This window comes from Anguilla rostrata, chromosome 9, assembly GCF_018555375.3.
Source record: "Anguilla rostrata isolate EN2019 chromosome 9, ASM1855537v3, whole genome shotgun sequence".
In the NCBI taxonomy this organism is placed as follows: domain Eukaryota; kingdom Metazoa; phylum Chordata; class Actinopteri; order Anguilliformes; family Anguillidae; genus Anguilla; species Anguilla rostrata.
The window spans coordinates 5,098,471-5,123,697 of NC_057941.1; the positions used below are offsets into that span (position 1 = coordinate 5,098,471).

The 25,227-nt window shown below is 46.9% G+C and overlaps 1 protein-coding gene across 1 annotated transcript; it reads right to left on the minus strand.

Annotated features, from left to right (window-relative positions):
- Positions 1-310: 310 nt before the first annotated feature.
- Positions 311-25,135, minus strand: lars1b (leucyl-tRNA synthetase 1b). The gene is made up of 32 exons (XM_064349905.1): positions 24,976-25,135; positions 24,661-24,782; positions 24,195-24,282; positions 23,994-24,074; positions 23,755-23,898; positions 23,078-23,239; positions 21,828-21,940; positions 21,354-21,417; positions 20,670-20,737; positions 20,116-20,341; positions 19,437-19,524; positions 18,656-18,732; positions 18,353-18,406; positions 18,083-18,223; positions 17,241-17,318; positions 17,025-17,110; positions 16,831-16,896; positions 16,145-16,227; positions 15,082-15,220; positions 14,296-14,508; positions 13,843-13,900; positions 13,572-13,635; positions 13,148-13,331; positions 12,690-12,780; positions 12,293-12,433; positions 11,869-12,009; positions 9,604-9,714; positions 7,357-7,467; positions 5,158-5,262; positions 4,072-4,167; positions 3,128-3,260; positions 311-1,317 (listed from the first exon to the last, which is right to left on the minus strand). Exons 1-32 carry the CDS (start codon positions 24,979-24,981, stop codon positions 1,115-1,117), a joined length of 3,537 nt encoding a protein of 1,178 aa, XP_064205975.1. The 5' UTR covers positions 24,982-25,135; the 3' UTR covers positions 311-1,114.
- Between the last annotated feature and the right edge of the window lie 92 nt (positions 25,136-25,227).

The window sequence follows — 25,227 nt, forward strand, 5'->3', positions numbered from 1 at the left end:
ATTTCCCACAGAGGAGGCGGCGAACGTGCAGCTTTAAAAAAATGCCGCTTTCTTCCGTTTCGCAACAATTCAGTTCGCGCTGGAAATACGTCCAGGTTCTGAAGTCAAACACCTCAAAAAAACTGCTACCAAGAAGAAAAGGAGGAAAAAAAAAAAAAGGTATTTTCAAGGATGGATGAAGTCCTTTGAAAGGAATGGGTTTGGCCGTGAGGAAAAACCCAGGGTTCAAAGGTCACGATGCATTGTGCAACAAAACAAACTCTTAAAACCGAGGAAACCGCGCTGAAAAGAAACCCATGCACACACAGACTCGACGGAGGGCGTATTTATTACAGGAAACACAGGTTTATTTGTACAGAAAGACATCAGGACGCGCTCCTCTCTAGCACAGCCCAAAGTCCAGGCCCGGCCCAGCCCGTCCACCAGGCCCCGCCCCTCTGACCTTTCGAAAAGCACCGATCAGACACAGAACTGAAGCACACTCATATCTTAGACGCGCTGGCGCCGCACTATAAACCACAACCGCCTCGAAACAACCTCTCCACTGACAATGACTAAATCTGTCGTATCGGTTCATTTTAAAAGGCACCGCTCATGAACTACTGATGTGAGGAACCACATGCGTGTGCGCGTGCGTGTACGCACGGTGTGTGTGGTGTTCGTGTAAGTGCGTGTGTCTCTGTGTATGCGTAAGTCTGTCTGTGTGTGTGTGTGTGTGTGCGCCTGCGTGTGGGCGTTGGAGAAATAAATTCCGCAGCACCCCTCCCACCTCCAACTCTGAACAATACATCATGTGGTGGACGGATTTGCACAAAAACTTGCTAATAATAATAATAATAATAATAATCTGCGATTGCACCCCCTTCGTACCCCAGCTGCGATGAACAGCAGCGTGAGCTTCAGCCTTTGGGTGATCAGCCCTTTAGAGCAGCAACAGGAGCGGGCCTGACGGTGAGAGAGGCGTTGTGTGTGTGTGTGTGTGTGCGTGCGTGTGCGTGAGTGAGTGTGCGCGTGTGACAATGCGAGGTCTGGGGCCAGGTCTGGGGCCAGGTTTTGGGCAAAGTTCGGGGCGAGGCCCGGTCGCTCTTCAGCACCGCCCCCCCCCAGGGCTCCCCTAGACCAGGTACACCAAGGTGTCCCCGACGTCCACGCTGAGGCCGTTGTCCGTGACGTGCACCTTCCTGCCGGCCAGGTCGACGTGGAACGTGCTCCGCTCCGAAATGGGGGACTTGCCCTGCTCCTCCCTCCCCAGGACGGGCAGGCGGCGGGGCCCCAGGAGGGGGTCGTCGTACCGCATCAGCTTCACCTTGGACAGGTCTGGGAAGGGAACCGGGAGAGAGCAGTCAATCAACAGGCCCCGCCCACAAGGGCCGGACTAAACGTCCCCGGTCTGGCCTCAGTACGGAGGAGATACAGCAGGGGATCATGGGATTGAACTGTAACAACCCTACAAATATTAATAAATTATAGATGTCTGTCAAGTAACAGCACAGGACTTCAAATAGCACACGGTGAAACCGTGAGCTGTCAATCAACAGGCCCCGCCCACAAGGGCCACACAAAACTTTCCTAGTCTGGCCTCAGTATGGAGAAGATACAGCAGGGAATCATGGGACTTAACTATATAGTGACAACCATACAAATATAATATTTCAGCACAAGATCTTAAAACAGCACTTCAATAGCACATGGAATAGATACCATGTGCTGACAATCACAGGCCTAAATAAAGTAATAAGCCAATCAAACCACTCTGCTGTACACAGCACCGGTAGCCCCTCCTACATTTCAGTTCCACAAAGCGTTACCCAATCACCATTATCACAGAGCACTTCATCGTGGTGCGGACGTGATCTCATCCACCACCAACGTAATGCCACTCGACCTGGTGATGCACAGCAGCCATTGTATGTTCAAAAAAATTAATTACTTTTCGAAAAAAGGACGAGAGGATGTATTCAGCTAATTAATTTTGAGGAGCATTAGACGGCCAGACAGGGAATTTAGCCGAGACGAACGTTCCCTGCCATAAAAGGAGAGCGGCTTTAATGACCAGTGAGCGTGTGCGTTTCACTCGAACATAACTGATCAAAGACACCCCCCCCCAAAAGTCTAAATATAAACGGTGAAAATCTGCCTCGGCTGCCTGCCGAACTGAACTGGTTTTATATGCAGATGAAGGGCTAACAGCTGAACTGAACTGGTTTTATATGCAGTTGAAGGGCTAACAGCTGAACTGAACTGGTTTTGTATGCAGTTGAAGGGCTAACAGCTGAACTGAACTGGTTTTGTATGCAGTTGAAGGGCTGACCTTTGCACTGAACTGGTTTTGTATGCAGTTGAAGGGCTAACAGCTGAATTGAACTGGTTTTATATGGAATTGAAGGGCTAACAGCTGAACTGAACTGGTTTTATATGCAGTTGAAGGGCTAACAGCTAACAGCAGGACGGAGTGTGGCACAGTGGGTAAGGAACTGCGCTTGTAACCGAAAGGTCGCAGGTTCGAAGCCCGGGTAAGGACACTGCCGTTGTACCCTTGAGCAAGGTACTTAACCTGCATTGCTTCAGTATATATCCAGCTGTATAAATGGATACAATGTAATGTAATGTGCTATGTAAAAAGTTGTGTAAGTCGCTCTGGATAAGAGCGTCTGCTAAATGCCTGTAATGTAATGTAATGTAACTGAACTGGTTTTATATGCAGTTGAAGGGCTAACAGCTGAACTGAACTGGTTTTATATGCAGTTGAAGGGCTAACAGCTGAACTGAACTGGTTTTATATGCAGTAGAAGGGCTAACAGCTGAATTGAACTGGTTTTATATGGAGATGAAGGGCTAACAGCTGAACTGAACTGGTTTTATATGCAGTTGAAGGGCTAACAGCTGAACTGAACTGGTTTTATATGGAGATGAAGGGCCAACAGCTGAACTGAACTGGTTTTATATGGAGATGAAGGGCTCACAGCTGAACTGAACTGGTTTTATATGGAGATGAAGGGCCAACAGCTGAACTGAACTGGTTTTATATGGAGATGAAGGGCTAACAGCTGAACTGAACTGGTTTTATATGGAGATGAAGGGCTGACCTTTGAACTGAACTGGTTTTACATGCAGATGAAGGGCTGACCTTTGATGGCTCGGTTGACCTTGGACAGCCGCCGGACGATGCTGTCTTTGTTGTCGCCCTGGCGGATGCTGATCTTGGTGGTGAACAGGCCGTTGGCCGGCTGGGGGTTGATGAAGGACACAGGCACCCCAGGCTAGAGGGAGGGAGCACCGGGGAGATGTGAAGACTCACAAATACAAACATGTCATGGAGACCGATGGAGAACATTCACCAGGGCCGCCCATCCCTGTTCCTCAAGACCTACCGTCCTGTAGGTTCTCACTACAACCCTAACAAAGCACGCCTCGGCTCAACAGCTAGAGATCGCGTCAAGCTTCCAGTTAGTATAATCAGGTGCGCCAATTTTGGGTTGAAATTAAAAGCTGCAGGATGGTAGATCCCCAGGAAGAGGGTTGGGCAGCCCTGATATCAACTAACGGGACGTGTACTTATGCCACCCTTACCAAAATGAGGCCCAAACCTGTGCACGAAACTCAAGAGCTGGTATCTTTTCAATTTGACTGCAGTGCTCTACGCCTCAGGTTTAAAAGCGCATGGGTACTCTGTCTGAGCCTGAATTGCCCGTCTCTCACCCACTTTAATGCAACCTGACATTTCTGAAGACAGTCCTGAGAAACTATTAATGGAAAAATTCGATGAGGCGAAGCTAATAACAGGAAAATGACAGGCAGGCTGACTCCACGCCAATCACATCACAATAGGTTAGAGAAAAAAAAAAAAAAAAAAACGAAAAAATAAATAATGAAATTAATTTTTTTTTTTTTTTTTTTTAATCTGCTGGCGATGACAAAGCGGACCGCGGCTGAGGTGAGCGGGCGGGTTTTGGCGGCTTGGCGGTTTTGGCGGGATGATTAATCTCCGCCAGTCACGCGGGAGACGGGGCTGTCTGCCGGGGCCCCGACGCGGCCCCCGATAAAGGGGGGGGGGGGCTCGTTAAAACCCACCTCCGATCTGAAGACGCTGAACGGTTTCCCCGGGCAACAGTCCTCCTTCACTTTGTCGTCCGCCTCGGAGGCGAACGCGACGTCGATCTGTTCCAGCTGTCGGGTGGGGGGGGGGGGGGGGGGGGGGGGGAACGCAGCGCGGCGTTATATCAGGACACGCACAACACCTTCAGCAAGTCAAACTAACTGACAGGAAGGGACATGCGCAGAGGTACCACTACACAGCATGTTGCTGTAGCATTACACAGGTGTTTGCCAGTTCAAATCTCATACCGGATCATTTTACTATTGCTCAGCACTTGTACCCATTTGTGTACCTATTTAGCCCAATCAAATCAACATTAGGACATTTAAACAAAAATAAAACATTTACATGCATTTCATTTTTAACACTTCTTTCTAAATTAATTGGTGTAAACAAATGAAAGATTTCACTCTCCTTTGAAGTTTTTATAAAGTAAAAAAAAGTCTGGTAACTGGTAACATTTTGCAAGATTTTTTTGCACATTTCATTTTACGTTCTAAGTTTATAAAATAAGTGAAAAGTCGTGCAAAAAGTTACCTGGAATACCAACTAAGCCCACAAGTGTTCAAAATAAACCCACCACATGAATTATTGAAAGATTTTTTTTTCCTTTTAATTTCAACACATCCGATTTTATTTAATGAGTAAAAAAACAAATACAGAGTCTGTGGTATCTACATCCCCCTGGAACCTTTGCACACCAAATCTTATGGAGAGTGCTAAAGCTTTGCCATTGAGGGGGTTTTAGATTACAATACATCTTTTGCAAATAGTGATTTTTAATGTAAATTAAGAGATGCACGTCTTGATATTCATACGTGATAGCAAATTACTGATGTCACTTAACTGAACTAAAATGATTTTCTGAGCTAACAGTCACACTTCACGATAGAGTAAAAACACCGGTGGCATTTAAATGCCAAACATCCATTATGATGAGGCACCACCCTACGTTATGTCACTAGGTCCTTCACTGACTGAAAACACATCTTTTTATCAGAGGACATTGGTTTTATGTGTAAAATAGATAAAAAATAAGGCGTATTTGAATGTGACCGTACCTCCAGGGCATTGGTTAAATACACGATGTTCTCTAGCAGAACTGCACGCTCATCAAACTCCAGCTCCAGGTCCAGAACCCTGGACCCGTTCTTCTCCAGGTTCTCCTGTAGGGGGGAAAAAAAAAAAAGGCAGATCCGCACTGGGTCAGAACCGACCCTCAGCTAGCCTCCGGCCGCTAAAACCAGCCGTTTCGTCTACAGCCGAAAACCCGCTGGCGGAACACAGCGGAACGCGTGAAAACCGCGCTGGTTTATAGGTTTTAAAACCCCGATATCCCACGCCGCCCCCCAACGCCACCCAAACAGCACTGAAACGCCGAAAAGCAAGCCAGAGAACGATGCAGTGAAGTCCACAGTATTCCCCTGTCTGCAGAAGCACACGAACAACACAAAAGACACTGACACTTCCGCACAACGACCTGCAGGAAATACATAACGTGAGAATTTCACGATCAGCCTCCCGCCTTGTGATCAAACCAAGGCTTTGAGACACTTCACCAGACGGAGGAGAGGAGCTGAATTTTAAATGCAGCGTGCCGTTTGACAGAGGCAAATGCCAACAAAGAGAGTCCCCCTCCTCCACCCCCCCCCCCCCCCATATCTCCTCTTATCCAGAATGAACAGAGGGAGGCAGACGGTTGTGGGTTTGTTTGGATAGTGCTTTTTTTTGTCTGTTTTTTGAGGTTCTTTACACAGTCTGCAGAGAAGGCTAGAGGAAAAAAAAAACAAAACAAAACCTGGAGCTGCCCAAATCTACTCTTTTCTTTTCAAGTTCCGAAAATGACTTTCATCCTAGTCAAAAAGAGAACTAGAAAATCTTCTGTAAAAACAGAAAAAAAAGTGCATATATACAAGTGTGAAAAGGTAAAAGTTCGTATTCATTCTCACGGCGTGTAAAAGCCAAGTAAAAATAGCCAATGAATCTAGAATTCTTCTTAGGTAGCACTGTCCCCCCAAAAAAACCTCCAGGAAGTCTGTGCATTAAACTTGATTTTAGTTTTGCAAGTACGGAGCACTGCGAGTTTCTGCTCTCCAACCAGAGGGGCTTGTGTACCCTTCAGCAGCCTGTGATAATGTTCAATGCTGTACAGCGAATTGCAATCTCCTCCCTAATCTCCTGTTGATGGTTTTAGACAAATACATAATGCATGTACCGCTTTTTCATTTACCCTGAAAGGAGCTTGCGTTCGATTCTGACAGCCACGTTTTGAATCGCATCTTTCTCCTCACGCTTGGCTGGCACTAATCTGCATAGGCTGGCGCTGCATATTTGAATGGAGCGCTTAAATGGCTTTGATGGCTACACCTTCAGTAATATGCGCTCAAACAGGTGGGGCTCCCCCCGCTCCCCCCCATCCACTCACGACATAGGTCACACACTAGGGAAGTCACCTTGCTGGATTGAATACACTTAAACTCAACACTTTGTCAGTTGTGTAAGGAAATGTGACAGCATAAACAAACAGACTGGCTGGCTAACTAGTTGCTATCAAGATCATCTAGCAAAATGCTTGTATGCTCCTGTATGCAACAAAATATTAATGCACAAACACTGTTCTTGTCTGGGCGGCAGTGTAGCATAATGGGTGAGGAGCTGGTCTTGTAAAAACGTCACAGGTTCGATTCCCAGGTAGAACACTGCCGTTGTACCCTTGAGCAAGGTACTTAACCTGCATTGCTTTAGAATATATGGAGCTGTATAAATGGATGCAATGTAAATGCTGTGTAAAAATTTGTGTAAGTCGCTCTGGATAGGAGCGTCTGCTAAATGCCTGTAATGTTATGTCTCTCTTGTCTGGCAAGTTCCCCAGCAACAACAGTCAACAACGCAGCGTAGCATTCTGGGTAAGGAACCGGGCTTGTAATCTAAACGCTCCAGGTCTGATTCCCAGGTAGGATATTGCCGTTGTACCCTTGAGCAAGGTGCTTAACAATAATTGCTTAAGTACTTATCCAGCTGTATAAATGGATACTATGTAAAAATGCAAAAGCTATGCAAGTAAGTTCTATATAAAATGCAAGGTAAGGTAAGGTAAGGTAATGCCGTCTAACAACTTGGGGGACGTCAATCTCCATCGATTTGCATTATAATGTGCTATTATTACTTCTACCATCATTTACACACAGACGTACAAACGCTCTCACGCAAACCTGCACTCACACACGCATTCACTCGCTCCTCCTCCTCCTCCTCCTCACCTTGATCATGGCGACGAAGGGCATGACCCTCTTCATGTACTTCTTCAGCTCCGGCATGGCGCCGAGTTCGGCGGCGATCACTTTGTTCTCCGGCAGAGTGCCATTGTTGTTCTGAGCAAAAAGGCGGGAAAATGAGCAGGTCAAGGGTCAAAGTCAACTTTATTGCCAGTCCACAATCCACGAGTGCACAACAAAATGAGATGGATGGGTCTCATCTGTGCTACAACACACCAACATAGACAATAAAAATGATAAAAAAAATAATCCACATGTAAGCAATTAAAAAATTGGAAAAAGGACTTGGAGGAGGACCTAAAGCAGTCCAGAGAGCCCACAGGCCATTGCATGCTACTTTTCCGCCATCTTGGGGCATTCAGGATCATTTAAGATCAGCTCTAGCCACTCACATACAGGCGACATAGTAGAGGTAGACGATTGTCTGGGAGTCGGAGGGTGCCGTTCAAACCCGCCTGGGGTGTAAGTGTCCTGAGCAGCCCTAATCCTACTGTTGGCGAACTGAGAGGGATCAGTAAGGCTTGGATAAGTGCATAAATCATCCATTTACAGTGAATGTGTGTGCTCTGTGCCTTTGGCCTGGTGTTAAAATATACACGTGCGGAACTCAGACCAGTTTGCCTTCCATCACGTCGAAATTTGCTCACAGGACGAATCACATTGTCACTAATTAAACACCTGCTTGTAAGTTTGGATCGCATGCAGGACCGAGGTGTAGCATTGAAAACTTGTAGGATGAGAGTTACTCACATATACAGGGTAAATACACGTAAGAATGCTTTTCTGGTTCAGTCAAAACAAGAATAAATGTAATTTAACCCAATTTAAACCCAAATTAACACAGCACAATTATTTGTTTTTGCTATCCCCCCCCCCCCCGCAAGTATAAATGCGCTAGTAATGGACATTTTGTGTATCGTTTCATCTCACAGGCTTCAGGCAAACAGTATGAAACGGGAGTGCGTTCTTCAACGGAAAAAAAAAAAAAAAAGAAGACCACTCAGCCCAAATGGACTGTCTGCTTGAGTCGCACGAACCCACACTAAGCCACCGGAGCTGGGAAAACTTACACTCCAAAAACCCCTCAGACGGCCAGGAAACGGTGCTACACGAGGAGGACAGACAAACGAAACCTGGAAGGGCCGGACCGAGCTCTTTCACAAGGCTCAGGGCCCACCTTTAACACCGGACAGGTTTATGACAGAGAAGCATCGCTGTGCGTTCGCTGCCAAATTGCGAGATGATGAGAGAGAAAGGGCTCGTTTATGTCTCAAAAGCAAACTTGGCATCTGCGGCACTTCTGGCCGTACATCTCAAATAAACTGTCAACCGAGAAACATAAATTTTTATTCGGGAAAAAAAAAATAAAAATCAAGAGGATGAAATGAGATGAAATGAGAAAAGTTAATTCTATGTTTCAGTGGACTGCGCCACCATGTGGCCAGTATATTTTATGCAAGTTCAGATGCAGAAATACATAGTGGAACAAGAGCAAAAAAATTCACATCCTTGAAAAAATAATAAAATAAAAATAAAAGATACTTCAAATTCGCATTGCTGAAAAACTGATACAAGCTGTTTGAATGTACAGTGGCATAAATGCCGCATTGTTTTCAAAAAATTTTTATATATAAGCTGTGGTAAAAGCAACAAGCTTTGCTCACGGATATTATGTTGATGAAACACGACTGGAATTTATGAATACAAACTGTTCAGAAAGATTCATTAACTGGATTTACCCGACTCTCAAGCCCCCCCCCCCCCCCCCCCGTGTGGGTGGGGCTTCAGCCGCATGGACTCTCTCATCTGGGGTCTGCCCCATATCCCCATGTTCTTAACTGAACATTCTAATGCTGATGTCACAGTCATTACTGGTGACTGAAAGCAGGGGAGTTCTAGAACACGGACTTAATAAAAAAAAAACATTCCAAAAACTACTCTTCACAGGGTTAAACTGGCCATGCCTGGGTTGGGGGGGGGGGTGTCAGGGTGAGGCCCGAGGGATTTTTAATGACCACAGTGGGACAGTGAGGAAGATTACTCTGGCACTAAGCCATGCAGGGCTTTTTAATTAATGGAGGCGAGAGAGGTGAAGAGGGGGAGGAGTAGTAAGAGGAGGAGGAGGAGATGCTTTTCCTGTCCCTACAGGGAGGTAACTCAATGTGTGGGTGTCAGTGGTGGAAACCAGGGGGGCGGGGGCAGGTGCGGTTTTGGAGGGGGGGGGGCGCTCACCTTGTAGTGCTTCCCCAGCAGAACGAGGGCACTGTGCTGCCAGGGGGGATAGCTTTTGGCCACGTAGATGGTGCAGTGACTGGGCTTCTCCAGGGGCTTGCTGTCACCCTTCTGAAAAAATAAAATAAAATAAAAACAAAACAAGACACATTAGACATTATCGGTTCCGTATTAAGGCGCATTTGTCATTATCAGTTTCTTATTTAAGACACGTTGGGCATTATCAGTTCCACCTTGAGTTTAAGCTTCTAAGTTGAAATTAATTGGAAAAAATAACATAATTGCAGGACACACAAGTGTATGAACTGAGATTCCCTGAACACCTATGAGCAACACCTGGTCATGCCAACAGGCCTAGATACAGTAAACACATGTTAAAAATGAAACCCCACATCAGCGCACTACCTGAGGAGGTAGGGCCCTGCAGAAATGAACTGTAGCCCCACACCCTGACCAACCCACAAGAAACATTTCACTAAATCCACCAGAACATCTAAACTGGCTCTTGGGAACCTGATAATATTGGGGAATGATTGACTGTTTTTCCAGCTGAACAACATGCAGGCATCTTTACTGCTAATCCTATTACAAGGAAAGTTAAGAAAAAGTTAGTTCACGAACGTTCTTCGCCCATAGTTCTTTTCATTTTTTTAAACCACAGTAAATTATTAAAACTACTTATGATGAAATGTTTATGCAATCCCAGAGTACTGTCATTTTTTTTCTCAGATTTCTTCCTTCTTGAATCACTTCGTTTTTTCCCTTTCTTCCCATTTGATAACGCTCATGTCAATCAAAAGAACGAAATGGGTTATTTATCAGCCAATGGCAGCCCAGCCTCTCCACAGACAGACGCCCGAGCCCCCCTGTATCTCTCCGATCTGTACCGAACCGCTGCTTACTGTGCTCTCCACGGTCCACTATCGCATCGCGACAGACGCTCGGCCCAGAAGAGGAATTAATTTTATTTTTATTTTAACATTAAATTATTAATTTCTGACGGTAATCGTTTTATATAATACGGCGTGGTGCTCTGAAGGAGTTCTTTCTTCTTAAAAGCGGCAGAGGAAAAAAGGCGGAGGGGGAGAGAGACTGGGGGGGGGGCTCCTGGCCAAATAAAGCCCAGGTATCTACACGTTTATTTAACATGACAGGTGTCAGGTCCCCTTACATCACAGGAGGGACATTTTCACCTGCTACTTCTACAGACGGGGGAGAGGGGACGGGGAAGTGGCCTGGGGGGGGGGGGGGGTTGGAGGGGTGCTTCGGCGCCCCCGCAGCCCAAAGCAGGGGTGTGTGCCGAGTTCCTCTTATTCGTGCTGCGTGCTGCGATGTGCTTTATTATGCATAACACCGCTTTAACCACAGGGCTAAAACATTTCATTACCCATTTCCATGTCAGTGCCTTTCTCTCGGTCTCATTTCAAGTGTATTGACGCGAACAGGTCTGTATTCATTTAAACAAATTACAAGAAAATGCTTTTTTTTTGGGGGGGGGGAAATAAATGGCTACCATATTGGGTTATAAAACTTGACTTTTACGTTTACATTACGTTACACTAAATTACAGGCTTTCAGCAGACGCTCTTATCCAGAGCGACTTGCACATCTTCTTACAAAGCATTCACGTTTATTTTTACTGTCATCATGAAGGCTTACACAGACTAATACAGCTCGGGTCCTTACGACCCCGTTTCTCAACTGACGGTCCTCGAGGGCCGAGAACTGCAGGTTTTCCACCTCCCCTTTACCTGGGAGTCAGGTGTGATGACAGTCCGGCCAATCGGCAGCACTGATTGCTCAGTTAATTACCCGGGAGGAAAGAGAACCAGGGCCGGATTTGGATTCGAGGGCCAGATTTGAGAATCCATCCTTTATGATGACAGAAAAAATGACCAGGTGGTCAGCTTCTGCGTTCTCCCTCTCCACTCCTCTTTCTTGCACTTAAAGATTAAAGTATTAACAGCAGTTTCCAGTGCTGTAGTATAGTTTATGGACAGCGTAATATTTAATAGACTAACTAGATTGTCAACACTGTGTTCTATCAATGTACTGTCTCCTTAACACTGATGTTGTGAAGGTTATGATTATTAATGAAGAGGCGTGGCCAACGACAAAACCAGCATCCTTAACAGCACCCCTTTGTGAATATCCATAATGTTCACTGCCAAAGTCAGCAACACAGCACTATCGATCTGGGTTAGCCTACTGGGTCTGTCGCATTTACTCCTAGTGGCAGTGCAATCCCACAATGCCGAGCGGCACCTTGGTCTTGGGCGGCTGCATGTAGGCCTTCATCCTCAGGCGCAGGTCGTGCGCCGTCTCCATCAGGTACTGGGAGGAGCGGATCAGAACCTCGTCCACGGGTCCGGCGGCCGGCCACACGGCCTTCATCAGGGACTCGCTCTGCGGGGGGACAAGGAAGTGAGGCGGGGAGCGAGCAGGAAGTCACCTTTCGCTCGCGATTTCCTTAAACCTTTAAGGTGTGAGATCGCAAACATGTGATTAGAATGCTCTTAACCGAAGATTCTAATGCTGATGTAACAATCACCACTGGCAACTGAAAGCAATTCTAGAACACTGACTTAAAATTGTTAAAAAAAATACATTCCAAAAAACCTACTCTTCAATGAGTAACCCGCCTCACAGCAGGTGGTCTCGTGGCAGCCGTTGCCGTGGGCAACCTCACCTTTCCCATCAGCGCCCAGGTGTGCTCGCACAGGTGAGGGCAGATGGGCGCCAGCAGCAGGGTCTGGTACTCGACGAAGCGGAAGACGAGGTCCCTGTGCATGCCCTCGATGGCCAGCTCCCGGTACTTGTCCTTCGCGGCCTGTGGACGGGACCCGGGGAGAGGGGGGGGCGGAAACTCAGCGAAGCAACGCGGTCTAAAAACGTCCTGTCCCGTACAGAAGCTGGGTCGCGGGTGTCCTAGCCAAATTCTGAGCCAAAGTGAGGCTCTCAGTTTTGTCCATTTAAATCTACCTCCTGTGCCAGTCGGGCTTAATGCAGCTGAAAACTGAAGGATCACATGATGAAAGGTGACATGTCAGCACGACCCACAACTGCACCTGAAACTTCTCCATTACCTGGAACTCAAAGAAGCCGCTTTTCAAAGCCTCCTTGTACATCATCTTCTCATAGTGCTGCTCCGTCCTAATGATCCCAGCATTCATCTCACTGCAGAGAGAGAGAGATAGAGAGAGAGATGCAGAGAGAGCAGAGAGAGAGAGACGCAGAGAGAGGAAGAAGGATGGGGGGAGAAAGAGACAGCGAGAGAGAGACGCAGAGAGAGATAGACGCAGCGACAGAGAGGGTGAGAGTGAGAGAGGGCGAGAGTGAAAAAGAAAGACAGAGAGAGAGAGAGAAAGAGTTTTAACTATACTGGTGTTTGTTTAAACCAGAAAAGGTCGGTATAATATGCTATCACTTGTTAAAATTGTAATGAATTAGATCAAAGTTTTACTTTCTGAAAAAAAAAAACAGCAGGTGAAGAACAGGAGTAATTTTGGGAGATGCCCAACGCTGACCCAGTCACCCTACTAACCTGGCAAAGACCCTGTCGTTGAAGGTGTCGGCGGGACCCGTCCTCAGGTTGTTCTGATTGGCTATCATCTCCTTGACCCACTCCACCCAGGTGTAGAGGCGCAGGATGCCCGCGTCGGCCATGGTCTCCACGAAGTTGGCGTCCTCCACCGTGTCGCCGGCGTCCGCCAGGGCCAGGCGCATCCCTGGGCACGGGCGCGAAAAACGCGGATTCAAATGCAAATGCAAACGCAAATACAGCTTGGCAAAAACACATAGTCATTTATCATGTTAGATAAACAGCATTTATCTGAAGAAATTTACCGACTAAACTTTCTTCGTTGACAGTAGGGCACGCGTTCAGAGAAACAAAAACTTTATATGTTCACGTGTTTATGAAACGGTCATAAACGTTAAGACATGAGCGTCCGTTCGCCGCGTCTTACCGTCAGCGGAAAACTTGTCGACGGCCTGGCTCAGGGTCAGGAAGTTCCCAGTAGACTTTGACATCTGGAAGAAGAGAGAAACACAAACCACGCGGTTCAGATCCTTCTATTCTGCGGGAGAAGTGGCTAAACTGCCACTTCCTGCCGGTGCTGTGTTAAGGAAGAGACATGCGGTCTCGGAGCGGTCACGGTCAGGTCACCCAAGGGGGGGAGGGGGAGAGATCGGAGATCACGTTCACCAGAGCCCGGTAGGAGGAGAACGTTACCTCACCTTCTCCGAATTCAATAGGAGGTGTCCGTTAGCTCTGACTGCCTGTGGCCACTTCCCACTGCAGAGAGAGAGACGGACAAATGATTTCAGATCCAATTTTTAAATTTAGGGTAAAGGCACTCACACACAATCTAAAGGGATACCCCCATGAAAAAATTTCTTAATAAACCCACAAAACCCTAAGTATAAACAAGACGTTCCATTTCCCATGTCTTTAATGACAGTTTAGCACGTAGCTGCTCTGGTACGGGACAACACCGCTAGCCTTCGCCTACCACTTCCCATGTCTTTAATGACAGTTTAGCACGTAGCTGCTCTGGTACGGTGCTACACCGCTAGCCTTAGCCTACTACTTCCCATGTCTTTAATGACAGTTTAGCACGTAGCTGCTCTGGTACGATGCTATAGTGCTAGCCTTAGCATACGGCTAGCGTAATGGCGGGTCTCCCTCACCTGTCCTCGGGCCACATGGCCACGTGGTTGTACAGGTAGTAGGACAGGTGGTTGGGCACCAGGTCCTTGCCGGAGACGCGCACGTCCACGGGGTACCAGTACTCGAACTCCCGCCGCAGCCTCTGCAGGTGCTCCTTGGGGATGTCGGTTTTGGGGAGGGGCGTGTTCTTCAGGAAGATGAAGTCCCACACCTCCCGGGTCATCTGCTCCGGCCTGAGACGGGTTTTAAAAAATAAAAAATAAAAAAAACAGAAGCGCAAAGCCGCGCGTGAGCCCGTTAGCATAGAGGAGCACAGCGCACGTGGATCCAAGGGAAGACCCCCAGGGGCTCGTGAAGGAGATTTGCACTCATAATTTTACACGCCCTTCGGCTGGGTGCACCGCCTGAACCACAATAACCGGTATCTGTAAAAAGATATTAAAATAAAATGAAAACTACTGCTGCATCTATCACAAAGGTAACGCTTATAGGAGATGAAGCTGGGATTGCCATGCACGCTACTGCTTCACGGGGCTGGCCTTCATACCCAGCTCAACTTGCGCATCCAAATCTGGGCGTGAAGCATACGTGCTACGCTAACGCTAATCCCCGCGCCCAGGGGTAAAAAAGGCGGCAGCACCACTGTGACTGAAATTCCAACAGGGAACGTTCTGGAAAAGGCCCAGCTACCGAGCTACCGAGAATCACGATAACAGCCAAAACGGCAGATTAGGAAGTGACCCGTATCGGGGGGGGGTCGCGGGGGTTGAGGGGTGAGGGGTGTGACGGGGGGGGAGGTAGGCTACCTGATACCCAGAGGGGAAGCCCCCTGGCCGTTCAGAACTCCGCCCTGCAGAAAGTGAGCCACGGTGTAGTAGGCCATGTAGATGGTGGAGTCCGACAGGGACTCGATCAGCCACTGCTCGTCCCACGGCAACCGCGTCCCTATGGCAACAGACACCACACAGCCAATCAGGGACCATCGTCGTTCCGTAAAATGTCAAGCGCTTGTCGCTCACAAAATCTGCTTCCCAGAGGGTCTGCAGAAATGTGTCAATATTTGCATCATCTTTCATATATTATTGCTATAATGACCTTTTTAATCAAAGAAAGGTTGTTTTTGGAATTCAACTTGGCTAAAGGAGAGATTATCCAGTTCATATGAAAATTTCTTATAGTTACACAACAAATTTAGAGTATTCAAAAATGCCTCGATATTGGCTTGTCTTGTGAATAATGACAAAGAATGTGTGTTATGATTCGCAGATACTGTGGCATGATCCTTGTATTGTGACAATCTGCATCATTAGAGCAATGCAGAGGTACAGGCTGAATTCAAATCGACTACATCCAGCTCATAAATGATAAAGAACAGAATAACCAGCTAAGGTGGGGAAGGGTTTATTAACAAGGTCAATATTTGATCTATCAGATGGATTTAACTCCATTAAAAAAAAATCACAATTGCACAACTAATGGGATTTGAAAAAAAGTGAATTCCAAAAATGGAGTAACTTAGGAAGAACTGAATTATTAACTAAGGAGGTGGGAGTACGGAAACGTTGCGGGTAAAAATATCGGCATCTGGCTTCATTGGATTTCCTGAGTGCAAGAGGGTGACCTTAGCAGATGAGCTTGTTCCAGACCCGAAACAGCCTCCTCCAAAGCCCCTTTGATTGGCAGGAACAACTTTGAGCAAGTGATCTGGCACAGAAAGCTCAGGGAGTCTATAGTTCTCTGTGAGGTGAAGCAAGTGGCGATAGCATTTTCTCAATGCGTGAACTCCTCTGTAGCCCCAACCTGCCAGCCAAAAAGCCGCCCCCTGCCCCCCGCCCTCCCTGAACCACGGGTCCGGCCCCGCCCCCTCACCCAGGCCGTAGGTTCGAGAGCACGCGTGTTCCTGAAGCCAGGCCAGCGTCGCTTCGAAGTTCTTCCTGGTCTCATCTCCGTACCTGCGGACCGTCAACACATAAAAAATAAGGTCTGGAACTGCAGGGGGTGATAGAGCACATTCCCTTACGTTCAGAGGCGGAAAATCCAGGTCCAGAAATTAAAAGTCCTCCCCAGTGTTTTGTTCCAATCGCCTGGATTTGCTAAATCTTCAGCCAGGAGGCAGAACTCATTTGTGAAGTCAGCTGGTTGAGTTCATGGGTGGAAGTAACACATGGCACACTACTTTTACTTTCTGACCACTGGACATTTCAACCTCAGCTTACATTACAAATACCCACTGGTAAACATGCACCCCTCTCCATGGCGATCAACTGATTTTCAACTGATTGCTTCATCCTTCAAACTCAGAATTTCACTCCATGGCACAAGACAGCATCGTCACACCAGGAGGTCCAATCCCCAAACTGTCTGGTTTACAAGGGGTAATGTTCCCCAACCACTAGGTCACACACCTACTCTGTAACTCAGCGAATGTCGCCATTAGCGATGCTTAAAGTCTTCACCTCAAGAGAACACTAGCACAATCGTTACTGGACACCAGAAAATTTGATCTCCGACCCCGCAAAAAAGGCGGGAAAAGCCGTCGCTCGGTTTTCACTCACGTCTCCAGGTCTTTCAGGCAGCCCGAGGCCTGCTGCTTCCACTCCTTGTCTCCGTAGTCCAGGTACCTGTCAGAAAACACAGGTTATGCGCTTTATGCCTTTAATCAGTTTAAACGGGTTAAAATTCCGTAACGGTAACGCGAGAAGACGAGAGGAGCCTCGGCGGCCGCCGACGTTTCGGGGACATCGCTCACCACTGGTCGCAGAGCGCCACCACGCACTCGTCCGCCGAGCGGGACGTCACCTGCTTCTCCGGCTCCATGTAGATGAGGGCCTCGCCCTTATTTTAAAAAAAGGGGGAAAAAAACCCAAAATGAATGAAAAAAGTTCATAACAGACCAGAAACTGCTAAAAAAAAACTAATAAAACAATCAGGAGAGGACTACAGCTCTCTCCTCAGGCCTCTTTACCTTCTCCACCATCATCTTCTGAATGGGCTTCTTCACATCCTGGACCTTCTGCCCCTTGTATCCGTCCACCAGCATGACCTACAGGGAGGGAAGAGTCAGGTGAGGAACGCTCATCCAGCAGCAGCTTAACCTACATAACCAGCCTTCCCTATGATATAAAACACTTAACCAACCCTTGACCAGCGAAAGCGCTACATAACCAGCCTTCCCTATGATATAAAATACTTAACCAACCCTTGACCAGCGAAAGCGCTATGTAGCCAGCATCCCCTATAATATAAAATACTTAACCTACTCTTGAACCCGGGTCTCCTGGTTAGCATAACTAGCTAAAGTGCTAGTTCTCTGTACACTCACGTCCCCTATGATATGGAATTACATTACATTACATTACAGGCATTTAGCAGACGCTCTTATCCAGAGCGACTTACACAACTTTTACACAGCATTTTACATTGTATCCATTTATACAGCTGGATATATACTGAAGCAATTCCGGTTAAGTACCTTGCTCAAGGGTACAACGGCAGTGTCCTTACCCGGGAATCGAACCTGCGACCTTTCGGTTACAAGCCCAGTTCCTTACCCACTGTGCTACGCTCCGTCCGGAATGCTAAACCTACCCTTGAACTCAGGTCTCCTGGCTAGCGTAACCAGCTAAAGCGCTAGTTCTCGGTACACTCACGTCCCCTATGATATGGAATGCTAAACCTACCCTCGAACAAGCACTAGCTCTCAGTAGACTCACGTCCGCTATGATATAAAACAGTGCTCATCGCTGGCCCTTCAGTCCCTGACTGTGCTGTACGGAGCGTGGGGCAGAGGCGGCGATGGTGACTCACCCCTTCGTAGAAGCCCTTGAGGTAGACCCTCTCCTTGGCCTCGGCCAGCTTCTCGCGGTCGTTCTGGCTCTGGATCTTCAGCTCGTCGCACACCAGGGGGGCGGACAGGTTCCCGAAGCCCGGGATCTCGATGATGGGGATCTGCAGAGGGCGGGGGAACACACGGCCTGGGTCACACCTTCACGCAAGGGGGGGGGGGGGGGCTGGGGTCAGAGGAGCGAACGCGACTGACTGACTGACGCCGCCGGTACCACAGAGAGCACCACTTACCGGCTCAAACGGCAACACCATTTTGTCTTCGATCCCGTACTTCTCCCTCAGTGCCTTTGAAAGGAAACAAAATGGCCGTTAGCAGCACACAGAGCACAAATCACTCTTTGCTCACCAGTAAGCTGCATTACACTACAGTGGCTATCCAGCTGTATAAACGGATACTATGTAAAAAAAAAAATTAAAAAAAATACCAAAAGCTTAGTATAGAGCGTCTACTAAATGCCTGTAATGTCAAAATCAAACAACCTTTATGTCTTCGTGTATATTAACAACCAAAACCACACGCATAAAGAAACGCACCTGTTTCTTTTTGATGTCCCTGAGGGCAGCGATGTCGTCGGGTGCGTCGGACGGAACGCTGGTGACAATCCCGGTACCTGTGAGAGAAAAAAAAAAAAAAAGACCCAGACTGGAACTCAGCGATAACGACTCCAGCACTTTAAAAACAAACGTGGCGCTACCTTCCTCTGTCCTCAAACAACCCATTTCCTTTCGATTGCCTTAATCTTCCAAACAGTCCTCGACGTCTGAAGGCATGGCATTCCAATTTGGTAAGGCCATTATTTCAGAAATGGATACAACACTGAAGTACATAAAAAAGACAAGAGAAAAGGGAGAAGAAAAAGCCAATGCACTGAAATGACCCTCACAAGAAGAGAACAAGACCAGGTTAGAACCTAGTATATGGCCAGACCTAACACACGTGATCCGGCCGACCAATGGTGTAACTTCATAACTCGGCCGACCAATGGTGTAACTTCATCACTCAGTCACAGACATTCGCGTTTGTAGGGCTGTCCCCGCTGTTGCGGTCCAGCCAAAAATCTAAGCTCCACACAGAGCCCAACGGCGTGCGGCATTACCCGCAGACCGGGACCAATCACAGCCGTCCTCAAACCCTGTCCTGTTGTGCGCCGAACATTAACGTCCCCCTCAGAAGCAGCGGGTTCTAACACTGCTTCCACACAAACCGATCGCATCCCCCCCCCCCCCACACACACACACACACACACACACAGGCAGGACGCCGTTAGTGACATCAGAGGAGATCAGAGCGGAGATCAGAGCAGCCCCTCCACACCTTTGTCCTCTTTGATGGTGAGCATCGGCAGGGCGTAGATGGTCTTGTAGGAGGTAAGGGGGGCGCTCAGAGCACAGCCAAGAATATCCTGGGAAAAAAAAAAGATAAGAGAAGCAGATAAAACACACAGACACTGTGACACTGCAAGCTTTGTGAGGGGGGGAAAAACACACTGCACTTTCCATTTTTAGTACATGTAGACATTTTCCCTTCTAGACATTTCTTATCTCAATGAGACTATGTGGTTGGACGGGTGGGAGGGTGGGTGTGTTTGTGTGCATGCAAGCACATCCAGCTTTATATACATGTCACCAAACTCAATTCAACTCAAGTAAGCAATGTAGCTAATTCAAAGCCCCATATCAACAACCCATAACACTGCGTTGATAAATTATAGAATTAATTTATTGCTAACCCTTAAAATTTTGACTTTTTTTTTTTTAGGAGATATAAGATTTGTGTCACACTGACAATGTGTGATTACGAAAACGCCTCCTACCACCAGTAATAACCCAGTAAAGGAGGATGACTGCACCTGTCCCAGAATCACCTGTAATAACCTAGTAAAGGAGGAGGACTGCACCTGTCCCAGAATCACCTGTAATAACCCAGTAAAGGAGGAGGACTGTACCTGTCCCAGAATCACCTGTAATAACCCAGTAAAGGAGGAGGACTGTACCTGTCCCAGAATCTCCATGAGCACGGGGACCACGCCGTTCTCCTTGGTGAAGCCCTGGTAGGCCATGTTCCGGGCCGACCGGCGCGTGCAGACGAACGCCTCGCCGCTCGCCGTCTCGAAGACGACGTACCTCATGTCGGGCCGTGCCCAGCAGTTCGTCTGGCCGAACATGGTCTCCGGCCGGAGGGTCGCGGCCACCAAGAAGACGCTCTTGCCTTTCAGGCCGCTGCAGGGGAACCGGAGGAGACCGTTAGCCACAGATATAAGCCCCGCCTCCATACTGTAGGTTCGGTCTGCTACAGGGTTAGCAGTCAGGTGTTCTGGAAGGAGAAGTCAGCCCCGCCTCCAAACTGTAGATTCAGTCAGCTATAGGGTAGGCACAGTCAGGTGTTCTGGAAGGAGAAGTCAGCCCCGCCTCCAAACTGTAGATTCAGTCAGCTATAGGGCAGGCACAGTCACATGCTCTGGAAGGAGAAATTAGCCCCATCTCCCAACCGTAGATTCGGTTGGAAAAATTCTATTTAAAATTCAGTTTAAAAGCTATGCCCGCATACCTTAGTTTTGAGGGGTAAGGTTCAACAATCTTCATTTTGATAAGGGTGTACTCCTGGGGACCAACTCCCTGCAGGAGAGAAAAAAAATTTGGATGAACCAGGAGGCAAATAAAAGTTTTAAGCCAAAGCATTAATAAAGTGTTAGGCAAATGATCAGAAAGCCTTGTTCACCAATTCACCCAAAGTTCATTTAAAAGTACAATAGACTGCAGCATGCCACGGCCAATACAGCACACAGCATATATAAACAACAGCATGTCACTGAAAACAGTGGCAAGGCTAAACAGACAGTAGTGGACAGAAAGGGAAGCAGACAATTGACTTTATAGTTCGCAAGAGCTAGTATTTCCTGTTTGCAAAATTCCAGTTCAACTGGACCACGCCATGACTTGCAAAGTAACTTTTTTTCTCAACATTAGACCTAATAAATGAATGAATGAATGAATGAATAAATAAATAAATAAAACACTGAACTCTATTGTGAAACCAGGGTACCATATTGTTGGGACTGATTAGAATTTTTTTTTCTTGTGGAACTTGTTATTTTTTTTTTTTTTAAGATGTCACTCAGTCACACAGCTAATTAATACTCAAATACTCTCACAGGCGTTGACATCCCGCATTCCTCGTTTAACCTGTATCACGACGACAAAAAAAAAACTTGGATCAAGGCTAAATGCTCACCTCCCCAGTCTGTCTGTCATGGTCCATACACGGCTGCCCATCTTTCGGAGAGTAGATGGTATACCTGCCAAACCGAGGCTTGCATGTTCATACTGTCCAGCAATGCTATATATATTCCTGCTTAATAATATTTATTATTTCTGCATGATTATTATTTCTGTTATTTTTTTCTGGCCTGTGGTCTTATATGAGTGACGTAAAGGACAAATACAACGTGACACGTTAAGCATACCACAGCTGCAAAAGAAATACATTTAAAGTACAGATAGAGGGAGAGTGCAACCAGAGCGAACGTGGATGAAAGTAAATAGGTGTTGTCATAACAACGAGGCGTCAAAAACGATGCTTAAGGATAATCAAGGGGAACCTTTCCTTAAGAACAGAATAATTAAGTGACGTCACGCTGTATGTGGAGCCTAGCGATAACGCGCAGTAACACTAACATTTTCAATATGTAATGAGAGCACAGCTCACCTTTTACCAAACTTGATTTTTTTCCTCTCCTTCAGAGTAACAAACTGCCACCTGACGAAGGAGTCGTAGAAGGGATTGACGTCCGTCGTGATGAAGGAACGCCGCCAGTCAATCTGCAGCAGACCAAAGATCAGAAAATTCATATTCATTATTATAACCATCACCGTGATTAGGAATGCACCAAATCCAGGATCCGGGTTCCAAATTGGCCAAATATACGTTTCCTTTAGATTTTTTTTGTGTTTGGCCCAATATCAACTCAAATCAAACACTGACATTACTGTTGTCTGGGCACTTGTTTGTTGCTGTGTTTGAACGGCTGGATACCACTGCCTAGGAAATGAATGTTTCCGCCAAGAAAACTCATATGGCAATATTTCAGACCGAATCTGTATGAGTCGTGAAACTGAATTATAATGTGGTGGCATGGACGTTAAGCAGCACACAGTGTCACCATTGCTGAAGCGCTCGAGTCTGAAGCACAGGATTTACAACATTTGCTATGGCTAACGGCAAGCCGATCATAGTTAGCACTAGCAGGGGTAAAGGAAAATGTTGCTGAACCTACAATATGCGTGTGGCTCAGGCACAGAAACGCTAAATAAATTATTATTACAAAAATGGTGTTCATTTCAACTTGCTGGCCGAATCATCAGTGAAAGTATCAGTATTTGACGGAACTCCCAAAACATGGATCCAGCACATCCGTAATTATGATTAAGCTCCTCTTCTGCACACCAACCAATGCCTTCATGGCAAGACGCATGCAATGCATGTAGCAAAAGGTAGAAAAACACGGGCATAGGTCGAGTAAAAGAACAGCTGCAAGATAAGCATATAACCAATCTGAAGCACGTGTACATTACACAGTGCTTAACAGGAACACATTGACAGAAAACGTGCCCTACAGAACAATTACAGCAATCACATCAGCAATACAAACGCACATCATGCGAGCACATACACGTTAGCCACTGACCGATAATTTCTAAAGTTAAACCGTACTCATTTCAGTGAGTATAATAATTTAGCACCAATGGCTCCTCTAAACCTGTAAAACAAACCGAAGCCAGCTCTGGTCAAAACTCGTTCTGCTCAAAGCTCTGCTCAAACTCATTCTGCTCAAAGCTCTGCTCAAACTCATTCTGCTCAAAGCTCTGCTCCTCTAAACCTGTAAAACAAAGCGAAGCCAGCTCTGGTAAAAACTCGTTCGGTTCAAAGCTCTGCTCGTCCCGTTTTCCCGCTGTCACCTTGACTCCCATGCTCCGCAGATCCTGAACGGCCAGCGGCGGGAAGTAGTCCAGCCAGTGGGCGGCGTCCGCGAACTTGGCGATCTCGCCGTCCCGCATGCCCAGCGACTTCATGATGTCCCACTGGAACTTCGCCGCCCCGGCCTTGGCCGCCGCTTTGCTCTGATAGGGCGCGTGCGAGGGAAAAAACCAAAATATTACACATCGGTCAGAACGGAGATCCATTCTGGAGGTACGAGAGATGGGCAGGGCAGGGATCTACAGTGCTCCCGTGTTAGGAGCATTTTCTCAGTAAAATTGAGGTGTGCCAACGAGAAAAATTACTTGGGAAGCACATCTACTAATTGGGATGCATTAGTGTGATTTTCAACTTAGAAGCACATGTGTTCCCTTGTAGAAAATGCTAGTGTAGTGCCTTGGGTCAGCCAGTGAAACCCTCAACAGGACTGCCCAGGTGGATTTAAAATTTTCAAGGAAAGGCTGTTTGCCAAAGAAGCCATGTTGGTGCTCAGCCAAACAAGTCAATGACCTCAATGTCATTTTGGAAAGGTAACATCAAGGATCAGAATGGCTATTTTAACCCACAGTGCATGTTCTAATTTGTGTTGACATCCATAAATGCAGTTAGAGACCAAGCCAGAGCCAAAATCAGTTCGTTTGGCAAGACCAGTCCTCACCTTTTTTCCCTTAGACTTGTCTTTGATGACGATCTCCTCCCCAAGTTTAGGCTTGAGGTCCTCTTCCCCCTCATCCTCCTCATCAGGGAATTGGGGCGGGCAGCCATAGAGTTCCATCTCCCTCTTCAGCTTATCGGCACAGGCCTAAACGAGGGGGTCGATATTGACGCGAGACCGAAACGGAAGGAGTATTCGCGACACATAGCATCAACTGCTGAGGTAAGAAAGGGAGGACTTACCTTGATAGGCATCCCTGTGCAGTGGAGTCCAAAAGGGAAGAGGCAATGCTTTCCTTTCAAACGCTGATACCCAACTGCAAACTGCAAACAAACAGCGGAGTCAGACTGTATGTGAGCAAGGTGGTATAATACAAGATCATAATATGGAGATTACTCCAGTAAGCAGATAGTTATACATATTACACTTAAGAGCATACCCACCTCACACTTTGACAGACAGAACGTGTGACCAAGATGAAGCCTTCCATTCATGTAGGGGTAGGGGAAGGTGACAAAGTACTTGTTCTTGCTGAAAAATGAATTCACGTTCATTAATCAAGAATCATATCAAGGTGATAACACGTGGGCACAAAACGTTACGCTAATGCAATAGAGTAATTACTCCAACCTACTACGACACCAAACCACTCCTCAAAAGTACCACTAGGGAAATCATAACGATATGTAATCACAGTTCATTTGCAGTTGCTGCTAAATGCCCTGGTGTACGTGCAAAGCGAAACGAACATAGCTATAACCACTAGCTAACAGTAAACATACATCGTAGAGGATACCGCGTGGATTAACCTTCACTCAGCAATTAGCTGGTTTGTTGCAGCAGACGGATTAGAAATGGCTAACCAGATGACATGCCGGCGAACCCCGCAAGCATGGTTACAAAACTCACTTTTTGCTGCCACCAATCGTGCTGGGTGCATCACTTTCAAAAACTTTTTCCTTCTCCCATTTCTTTTGCACATCCAACTCAATTTTTCTGAGGTAGTCCAATTTGGCAGTCCCCTTTCGTTCCTGAAACACATGTACAAATAATTAAATTTGTCACAGTGACAGCTTCCGTACAACAATATACAGCCATCGCTAGCTAACTAGTTAGCTCGTTGGCTAACCAACGTGAATCGTTACTGTTGTTGAAGGTAGCGCTAAGACACAACATGGAGCTGAATGTGTTTTAAAATAATACTGAAACAACAAACATGCATACCGTCATTCTGAATGGACTGAGTGGGATTTTCTAAACAATTAAGAAACTGTACGTAGATGACGGCACGAACAAGACCCACGCTGCTGCCACCTAGCACAGCTGAAGCTGATGAAACAGGAACGACATATACAGAGGGCCAATGGGAAACGCTCTGCACTCTGGGAAAGTAGTTTCTTGCCTCTTGTAAGAAAGCGAAGCCTACTTAAATAAAACTACAATACCTACAAATCAAAGTAATCTTTTCAAGTTCAA

What these genes read in the sequence shown, in the direction of transcription:
- lars1b (XM_064349905.1), bottom strand. An exon ending in ACGATTGGTGGCAGCAAAAA is followed by an intron (nt 24,283 to 24,660) that starts GTGAGTTTTGTA and finishes TTCATTTTTCAG; the next exon opens with CAAGAACAAGTACTTTGTCA. An exon ending in TGCTGGGGAAGCACTACAAG is followed by an intron (nt 7,468 to 9,603) that starts GTGAGCGCCCCC and finishes CTTTTTGCTCAG; the next exon opens with AACAACAATGGCACTCTGCC.